The sequence below is a fragment of the Poecile atricapillus genome, assembly GCF_030490865.1.
Source record: "Poecile atricapillus isolate bPoeAtr1 chromosome 36 unlocalized genomic scaffold, bPoeAtr1.hap1 SUPER_36_unloc_2, whole genome shotgun sequence".
NCBI classification, from domain to species: Eukaryota; Metazoa; Chordata; class Aves; order Passeriformes; family Paridae; genus Poecile; species Poecile atricapillus.
Window position 1 is genome coordinate 228,146 of NW_026708992.1, and position 9,729 is coordinate 237,874.

Consider the following 9,729-nt stretch of genomic DNA (forward strand, 5'->3'; position numbering starts at 1 on the left):
AATTCCAGCGGATTTTTCCCAAATTTCCGGGGATTTTTCCAGGGATTTTTCCAGGGATTTTTCCCAAATTCCCGAGGATTTTTCCAGGGATTTTTCCAGGGATTTTTCCGGGAATTTTCCCAAATTCCCAGGGATTTTTCCAGGAATTTTTTCCTAATTTCCTGTGGATTTTTCCAGGGATTTTTCTGGATTTTTTTCCCCAAATTCCCAGGGATTTTCCCAGGGATTTTTCCCGGGATTTTTCCAGGGATTTTTTCCCAAATTCTCAGGGATTTTTCCAGGGATTTTTCCGGGAATTTTCCCCAAATCCCAGGGATTTTTCCATTGATTTTTCCAGGGATTTTTCCAGGGATTTTTCCCAAATTCCCGGGGATTTTTCCAGGGATTTTTTCCCAAATTCCCGGGGATTTTTCCAGGGATTTTTCCAGGGAATTTTCCCCAAATCCCAGGGATTTTTCCAGGGATTTTTCCAGGGATTTTTCCCAAATTCCCTGGGATTTTTCCAGGGATTTTTCCCAAATTCTTGGGGATTTTTCCAGGGATTTTTCCAGGGATTTTTCTGGGAATTTTTCCCAATTTCCCGAGGATTTTTCCAGGGGATTTTTCCAGGGATTTTTCCATTGATTTTTCCAGGAATTTTTCCCAGATTCCCGAGGATTTTTCCAGGGATTTTTCCAGGGATTTTTCCAGGGTTTTTTTCCCAAATTCCCGGGGATTTTTCCAGGGATTTTTTCCCAAATTCCCAGAGATTTTTCCAGGGATTTTTCCCAAATTCCCGGGGATTTTTCCAAAGATTTTTCCGGGATTTTTCCCAAATTCCCGGGGATTTTTCCAGGGATTTTTCCGGGAGATTTTTCCCAAATTCCTGGGAATTTTTCCAGGGATTTTTCCATTCATTTTTCCAGGGGATTTTTCCCAAATTCCCGGGGATTTTTCTGGGAATTTTTCCCAAATTCTTGGGGATTTTTCCAGGAATTTTTCCAGGGTTTTTTTCCCAAATTCCCAGGGATTTTTCCAGGGGATTTTTCCAGGGAATTTTCCCCAAATTCCCAGAGATTTCTCCAGGGATTTTTCCCAAATTCCCGGGGATTTTTCCAGGAATTTTTTCCCAAATTCCCGGGGATTTTTCCAGGGATTTTTCCAGGAATTTTTTCCCAAATTCCCGGGGATTTTTCCAGGGATTTTTCCAGGGAATTTTCCCCAAATTCCCGGGGATTTTTCCAGGGATTTTTCCAGGGAATTTTCCCCAAATTCCCGGGGATTTTTCCAGGGATTTTTCCAGGGAATTTTCCCCAAATTCCCGAGGATTTTTCCAGGGATTTTTCCAGGGATTTTGGGAATTTTTTCCCCAATTTCTGCTCCTTTCCAGAGCCTCGAGGTCGCTGAGTTCGGGGCTCCCCACGGCCCAACACGAGCGGCTCCTCGCCCTGAGCTGGTGCCAGGAGGTAAAATCCGGGAATTTTCCAGGAATTCCCGGAATTCCGGGAATTCTGGGAATTCTGGGAATGCTGGGAGGGGTTTGGGGGAAAATTGGGGATTTTGGGGGATTTTTGGGGGATTTTTGGGGGGATTTTTGGGATAAATCTGGGAAAAATTTGGGATAATTTTGGGATAATTCTGGGATAATTTTGGGATAATTTTGGAATATTTTAAGGATAAATTTTGGGATAATTTCAGGATAATTTAAGGATAAATTTTGGGATAATTTTTGGGATAAATCTGGGATAATTTTGGGATAATTCTGGGATAATTTTGGGATAATTTTGGGATAATTTTGGAATATTTTAAGGATAAATTTGGGGATAATTTGGGATAATTTGGAGCTGATTTGGGGGAATTTGGGGGGGATTTTTGGGATAAATCTGGGAATATTTTGGGATAATTTTGGGATATTTTAAGGATAATTTTGGGATAATTTTGGAATATTTTAAGGATAAATTTGGGGATAATTTGGGATAATTTGGAGCTGATTTTGTGGTGGATTTTTGGGATAATTTTTGGATAATTCTGGGATAATTTTGGAGCTGATTTTTTGGGATAATTTCAGGATAATTCCCAGATAATTTTGGGATAATTTTGGAAGGATTTGGGAAGGATTTTGGAGCTGATTTTTGGGATAATTTTGGGATAATTCTGGGCTGATTTAGGGATAATTTTGGGATAATTTTGAGCTGATTTTGGGCTGAATTTTGGGATATTTTTGGGTTAATTCTGGTCTAATTTTGAGCTGATTTTGGGCTGATTTTGGGATAATTTTTGGATAATTTTTGAATTGTTTTGGGGAGGATTTTGGGATAATTTTGGGATAATTTTGAGCTGATTTTTGGGATAATTTTGGGATAATTCTGGGATAATTTCGAGCTGATTTTGGGCTGATTTTGGGATAATTTTGGGATAATTCTGGGGTTGTTTTGGGGATATTTTTGGGATAATTTTGGGATAATTCTGGGATAATTTTGAGCTGATTTTGGGCTGATTTTGGGCTGATTTTGGGATAATTTTGAGCTGATTTTGGGCTGATTTTGGGATAATTCTGGTCTAGTTTTGGGCTGATTTTGGGATAATTTTGAGCTGATTTTGGGCTGTTTTCCCCTCCCCCCACAGGCCCACGAGCGCGTCCTGGGGTCGCTGCGGCCGCTCCCGACCCGAAGCTTCCGGAACTTTCGGGACCTTTCGGGAGCCGTGGTGGAGAACGGGGGGGTGGTGGTGCCAACCCCCCTGGGATTCTGAAACACCCCAAAAACCCCACAAAATACCCCAAAAACACCAAAAAATACCCCAAAAACAGAGAAAAATGACCCAAAAATGACCCAAAATACCCCAAAAACACCAAAAAATGCCCCAAAAATGCCTTCAAATGACCCAAAACCACCCCAAAATACCCCAAAAACACCAAAAAATACCCCAAAAACAGATAAAAATGACCCAAAATACCCCAAGAACACCAAAAAATGACCCAAAAATGCCTTAAAATGACCCAAAACTGCCCCAAAATACCCCAAAAACACAAAAAAATGACCCAAAACAACAAGAAAATGACCCAAAAATGCCTTAAAATAACCCAAAAACACAAAAAAATGACCGAAAAACACAGAAAAATGACCCAAAAACACAAAAAAATGACCCAACAATGCCTTAAAATAACCCAAAAACACAAAAAAGTGACCTAAAAACACAAAAAATGACCCAAAACCACAAAAAAATGACCCAAAAATGCCGTAAAATGACCCAAAACCACAAAAAAATGACCCAAAACCACAAAAAAAGACCCAAAACACCAAAAAATGACTCAAAAATACAGGAAAATGACCCAAAACCACAAAAAAAAGCCCCAAAAATGCCTTAAAATGACCCAAAAACACAAAAAAATGACCCAAAAATGCTCCAAAATATACCAAAAACACAAAAAATTCCCCAAAAACAGAGAAAAATGACCCAAAAACCCAAAAAAATGACCCAAAAATACAAAAACATGACCCAAAACCACAAAAAATGACCCAAAACCACCAAAAAAAGCCCCAAAAATGCCTTAAAATGACCCAAAACCACAAAAAATTGACCCAAAAATGCCTTAAAATGCCCTAAAAACAAAAAAAAAGACCCAAAACCACAAAAAAAGACCCAAAACCACCCAAAAATACTCCAAAAATGCCTTAAAATGACCCAAAACCACGAAAAAAGACCCAAAACCACAAAAAATGACCCAAAACCACAGGAAAATGACCCAAAAATGCCTTAAAATGACCCAAAAACACAAAAAAAAAGACCCAAAAATGCCCCAAAATGCACCAAAAACACAAAAAATGCCCCAAAATAGAGAAAAATGACCCAAAACCACCAAAAAATGCCCCAAAAATGCCTTAAAATGACCCAAAACCGCCCCAAAATACCCCAAAAACACAAAAAAATGACCGAAAAACACAGAAAAATGACCCAAAAACACAAAAAAATGACCCAAAACCACCAAAAAAAACCACAAAAATGCCTTAAAATGACCGAAAAACACCAAAAACCCAAAAATGCCTCAAAATGACCCAAAATACCCCAAAAACACCAAAAAATGCCTTAAAATGCCCCAAAATCTCCTAAAAAATCCCAAAATTCACCCAAAAATTCCCAAAAGACCCCAAAATTCACCCAAAAATTCCCTAAAAACCCAAAAATTCCAAAATTCCCAAAAATCCAAAAATCCACCCAAAAAATGCCCAAAAAACCCAAAAACATCCCAAATCCACCCAAAAATTCCCAAAAAACCCCAAAATTCCCCAAAAAAACCCCAAAAATTCCCAAAAATCCCAAAAATTCCCAAAAACCCCAAAAATTCCCAAAAAACCCCGAAAAATTCCCAAAAAAATCAAAAAAATTCCCAAAAAACCCCAAAAATTCCCAAAAAACCCAAAAATTCCCAAAAAATCCCAAAAATTCCCAAAAAATCCCAAAACAACCCCAAAAATTCCCAAAAAAACCCAAAAATTCCCAAAAAAATAAAAAAAATCCCAAAAAACCCCAAAAATTCCCAAAAAACCCCAAAATTCCCCCGAACTGCCCCAAAAAAATCCCAAATCCACCCAAAAAATTCCTAAAAATTCCATTTTTTGGTGCTCAAAACTCCCAAATTTGGATTTTTCCGCCTTAATTTGGGATTTTCCGGAATTTTGGGATCAATTTCCCGAATTTTTGGGGCAAAATTTCCCAAATTTCCGGAATTTTCCTGGATTTTTTTGGGGAATTTTCCCTCAATTTTTGGGGTCATTTTTTAAGGGAATTTTCCTTAATTTTGAGACTCTCAAATTTCAGGAATTTTCCTTAAAATTTTCAAGGATTTTCCGTAAAAAATCCAGGATTTTTCCATAAAAATTCCAGGATTTTTCCATAAAAATTCCAGAATTTTTCCCTTAAAAATTCCAGGAATTTCCCATCAATTTCCAGGATTTTTCCTTTAAAAATTCCAGGATTTTTCCCTTAAAAATTCCAGGATTTTTCCCTTAAAAATTCCAGGAATTTCCCATCAATTTCCAGGAATTTTCCCTTAAAAATTCCTGAAATTTTCCATCAATTTCCAGGATTTTTCCCTTAAAAATTCCAGGAATTTCCCATCAAATTCCAGGAATTTTCCCTCTTTTTTTGGGCTCGTTTCTCCCTCATTTTCCAACTCTCAAATCCAGGATTTTTTCCCTCATTTTGGGGAAATTTTCCCAATTTTTTTTTTCCTTAAAAATTCCCGAAAAATTCCCAGAAAAAAAAATTTAAAAAAAAAAAAAATTCCAATTTTTTTCCCAAAACTCCCAAAATTTTCATGGAATTTTCTCCTCTTTAAATGAATAAAAAACTTTTCCCTGGATCGTTTTTTCCCGGGTTTTTTTTGGGAAAACTCCAATTCCCAGAATTCCTGAATTTCCGGGGGGGTCACGGGGGGGGAGCCCCCCCCTAAAATTCCCAAAAATCCCCCCCAAATCCCCTCCCCCACCCTTCCCAAATCCCCCCCTAAGCCGGGATTAACCCCCGGCCATGGCGCTGGCGCCGAGGGGTGAGAACTTGGGGGGGTTTTTGGGGGGTCCCGGGGGGGTTTTGGGGGACAAAATTTGGGAATTTGGGATCCTGAGGAATTCCTTTGGAATTCTGGGATGATCCCGGAAAAATTTGGGAATATTTTGGGGTGGTTTGGGGGGGTTTTTAGGGGGGGTTTAGAGGTGTCGGGCCCCGTTTGAGAGCTCTGGGGGGCATTTTCGGGGGGGTTTTTGGGGGGTCCCGGGGGGTTTTTGGGGTCAGAAATTTGGGAATTTGAGATCCCGAGGAATTCCTCTGGAATTCTGGGATGATCCCAGAAAAATTTGGGAATATTCTGGGGGGGTTTTGGGGAGGGTTTAGAGGTGTCGGGCCCTGTTCTTCCAGGTCGGGAGGGGTTTTCACGGGGCTCCCGACCGTTTTCAGGGGGGTTTTTGGGGGGTCCCGAGGGGATTTTGGGGGACAAAATTTGGGAATTTGAGATCCCGAGGAATTCCTCTGGAATTCTGGGATGATCCCGGAAAAATTTGGGAATATTCTGGGGGGGTTTTGGGGGGGGTTTAAAGGTGTCGGGGCCCTGTTCTTCAAGGTCGGGAGGGGTTTTCAGACGGGTCCCGACCGTTTTCGGGGGGGTTTTTGGGGGGTCCCGGGGGGTTTTTGGTGGAAAAAATTTGGGAATTCGGGATCCTGAGGAATTCCTTTGGAATTCTGGGATGATCCCGAAAAAATCTGGGAATATTTGGGGGGAGTTTTAAGGGGGTTTTAGGGGGGTTTTAGACAGGTCGGGCCCCGTTTGAGAGCTCTAGGGGGCATTTTCGGGGGGATTTTTGGGGGGTCCAGGGGGGTTTTTGGGAGGAGAAATTTGGGAATTCGGGATCCCGAGGAATTCCTCTGGAATTCTGGGATGATCCCGAAAAAATTTGGGAATATTTTGGGGGAGTTTTAAGGGGGTTTTAGGGGGGGTTTAGAGAGGTCGGGCCCTGTTTGAGAGCTCTGGGGGGGATTTTCGGGGGGGTTTTTGGGGGGTCCCGGGGGGTTTTTGGGGTCAGAAATCTGGGAATTTGGGATCCTGGGGAATTCCTCTGGAAATTTGGGAGCATCCCGAAAAAATTTGGGAATATTTTAGGGGGGTTTTGGGGGCGTTTTAGGGGGAGTTTAGAGAGGTCAAGCCCTGTTCTTCAAGGTCGGGAGGGGTTTTCGGGGGGTTTTTTGGGGGGTCCCTGGGGGCTTTTGGGAGGAGAAATTTGGGAATTTGGGATCCTGGGGAATTCCTCTGGAATTCTGGGATGATCCCGGAAAAATTTGGGAATATTCTGGGGGGGTTTTGGGAGGGGTTTAGAGGTGTCGGGGCCCTGTTCTTCAACGTCGGGAGGGGTTTTCAGGCGGGTCCCGACCGTTTTCGGGGGGGATTTTTTGGGGGGTCCAGGGGGGTTTTTGGGAGGAGAAATTTGGGAATTTGAGATCCCGAGGAATTCCTCTGGAATTCTGGGATGATTCCGGAAAAATTTGGGAATATTTTGGGGTGGTTTGGGGGGCGTTTTAGGGGGGGTTTAGAGGTGTCGGGCCCCGTTTGAGAGCTCTGGGGGGGATTTTCGGGGGGGTTTTTGGGGGGTCCAGGGGGGTTTTTGGGGTCAAAAATTTGGGAATTTGGGATCCTCGGGAATTTCTTTGGAATTCTGGGATGATCCCGAAAAAATTTGGGAATATTTGGAGGGAATTTTGGGGGGGTTTTAGAGGTGTCGGGCCCTGTTCTTCAAGGTCGGGAGGGGTTTTCACGGGGCTCCCGACCGTTTTCGGGGGCAATTTTGGGGGGTCCCTGGGGGATTTTGGGGGACAAAATTTGGGAATTTGGGATCCTCGGGAATTCCTCTGGAAATTTGGGATGATCCCGAAAAAATTTGGGAATATTTTGGGGGGGTTTTAAGGGGGTTTTAGGGGGGGTTTAGAGCGGTCGGGCCCTGTTTGAGAGCTCTGGGGGGGATTTTCGGGGGGGTTTTTGGGGGGTCCCGGGGGGTTTTTGGGGTCAGAAATCTGGGAATTTGGGATCCTGAGGAATTCCTTTGGAATTTTGGGATGATCCCGAAAAAATTTGGGAATATTTTGGGGGAGTTTTTAAGGGGTTTTAGAGGTGTCGGGCCCTGTTCTTCAAGGTCGGGAGGGGTTTTCAGGCGGGTCCCGACCGTTTTCGGGGGGGTTTTTGGGGGGTCCAGGGGGGTTTTTGGGGTCAAAAATTTGGGAATTTGGGATCCTCGGGAATTTCTTTGGAATTCTGGGATGATCCCGAAAAAATTTGGGAATATTTGGAGGGAATTTTGGGGGGGTTTTAGAGGTGTCGGGCCCTGTTCTTCAAGGTCGGGAGGGGTTTTCACGGGGCTCCCGACCGTTTTCGGGGGCAATTTTGGGGGGTCCCTGGGGGATTTTGGGGGACAAAATTTGGGAATTTGGGATCCTCGGGAATTCCTCTGGAAATTTGGGATGATCCCGAAAAAATTTGGGAATATTTTGGGGGGGTTTTAAGGGGGTTTTAGGGGGGGTTTAGAGCGGTCGGGCCCTGTTTGAGAGCTCTGGGGGGGATTTTCGGGGGGGTTTTTGGGGGGTCCCGGGGGGATTTTGGGGGCTGAAATCTGGGAATTTGGGATCCTGAGGAATTCCTTTGGAATTTTGGGATGATCCCGAAAAAATTTGGGAATATTTTGGGGGAGTTTTTAAGGGGTTTTAGAGGTGTCGGGCCCTGTTCTTCAAGGTCGGGAGGGGTTTTCAGGCGGGTCCCGACCGTTTTCGGGGGGGTTTTTGGGGGGTCCCGGGGGGATTTTGGGGTCAGTAATCTGGGAATTTGGGATCCCGAGGAATTCCTCTGGAAATTTGGGATGATCCCGAAAAAATTTGGGAATATTTTAAGGGGGTTTTTAGGGGGTTTTAGAGGTGTCGGGCCCTGTTCTTCATTGTCGGGAGGGGTTTTCACGGGGCTCCCGACCGTTTTCGGGGGGGATTTTGGGGGGTCCAGGGGGGATTTTGGGGGACAAAATTTGGGAATTTGAGATCCCGAGGAATTCCTCTGGAATTCTGAGATGATCCCGGAAAAATTTGGGAATATTCTGGGGGGGTTTTGGGGGGGGTTTAGAGGTGTCGGGGCCCTGTTCTTCCAGGTCGGGAGGGGTTTTCAGGCGGGTCTCGACCGTTTTCGGGGGGGATTTTGGGGGGTCCCGGGGGGATTTTGGGGGCTGAAATTTGGGAATTTGGGATCCTCGGGAATTCCTCTGGAAATTTGGGATGATCCCGAAAAAATTTGGGAATATTTTGGGGGAGTTTTAAGGGGGTTTTAGGGGGGGTTTAGAGAGGTCGGGCCCTGTTTGAGAGCTCTGGGGGGGATTTTCGGGGGGCTTTTTGGGGGGTCCAGGGGGGATTTTGGTGGAAAAAATTTGGGAATTCGGGATCCTGAGGAATTCCTTTGGAATTCTGGGATGATCCTGGAAAAATTTGGGAATATTTGGAGGGAATTTTGGGGGGTTTAGAGGTGTCGGGGCCCTGTTCTTCATTGTCGGGAGGGGTTTTCAGGCGGGTCCCGACCGTTTTCGGGGGGGTTTTTGGGGGTCCCGGGGGGATTTTGAGGTCAGAAATTTGGGAATTTGGGATCCCGAGGAATTCCTCTGGAAATTTGGGATGATCCCGAAAAAATTTGGGAATATTTTAAGGGGGTTTTTAGGGGGTTTTAGAGGTGTCGGGCCCTGTTCTTCATTGTCGGGAGGGGTTTTCACGGGGCTCCCGACCGTTTTCGGGGGGGATTTTGGGGGGTCCAGGGGGGATTTTGGGGGACAAAATTTGGGAATTTGAGATCCCGAGGAATTCCTCTGGAATTCTGAGATGATCCCGGAAAAATTTGGGAATATTCTGGGGGGGTTTTGGGGGGGGTTTAGAGGTGTCGGGGCCCTGTTCTTCATTGTCGGGAGGGGTTTTCAGGCGGGTCTCGACCGTTTTCGGGGGGGATTTTGGGGGGTCCCGGGGGGATTTTGGGGGCTGAAATTTGGGAATTTGGGATCCTCGGGAATTCCTCTGGAAATTTGGGATGATCCCGAAAAAATTTGGGAATATTTTGGGGGAGTTTTAAGGGGGTTTTAGGGGGGGTTTAGAGAGGTCGGGCCCTGTTTGAGAGCTCTGGGGGGGATTTTCGGGGGGCTTTTTGGGGGGTCCAGGGGGGATTTTGGTGGAAAAAATTTGGGAATTCGG

The 9,729-nt window shown here is 44.4% G+C and overlaps 1 protein-coding gene and 1 long non-coding RNA gene across 3 annotated transcripts in view; one reads left to right on the forward strand and one right to left on the reverse strand.

Moving 5' to 3' along the window:
• ACADVL (acyl-CoA dehydrogenase very long chain) overlaps positions 1 to 2,872 on the forward strand; it is a 32,368-nt gene extending 29,496 nt beyond the window's left edge. Inside the window, exons 19-20 of the mRNA XM_058828460.1 lie at positions 1,370 to 1,445; positions 2,605 to 2,872. Of these exons, the coding sequence (XP_058684443.1) occupies positions 1,370 to 1,445; positions 2,605 to 2,730 (202 nt within the window). The 3' untranslated portion in view covers positions 2,731 to 2,872. The remainder of the gene's footprint in view (positions 1 to 1,369; positions 1,446 to 2,604) is intronic.
• On the reverse strand, positions 2,698 to 3,996 carry LOC131574083 (uncharacterized). Of its 2 annotated transcripts, none has more exons than XR_009276375.1 (2): positions 3,321 to 3,996; positions 2,698 to 2,851 (listed from the first exon to the last, which is right to left on the reverse strand). It is a non-coding gene; the product is annotated as an uncharacterized LOC131574083 (long non-coding RNA). The 2 variants fall into 2 exon arrangements; XR_009276374.1 differs by having other exon boundaries at positions 2,698 to 2,966.
• Positions 3,997 to 9,729: the final 5,733 nt, after the last annotated feature.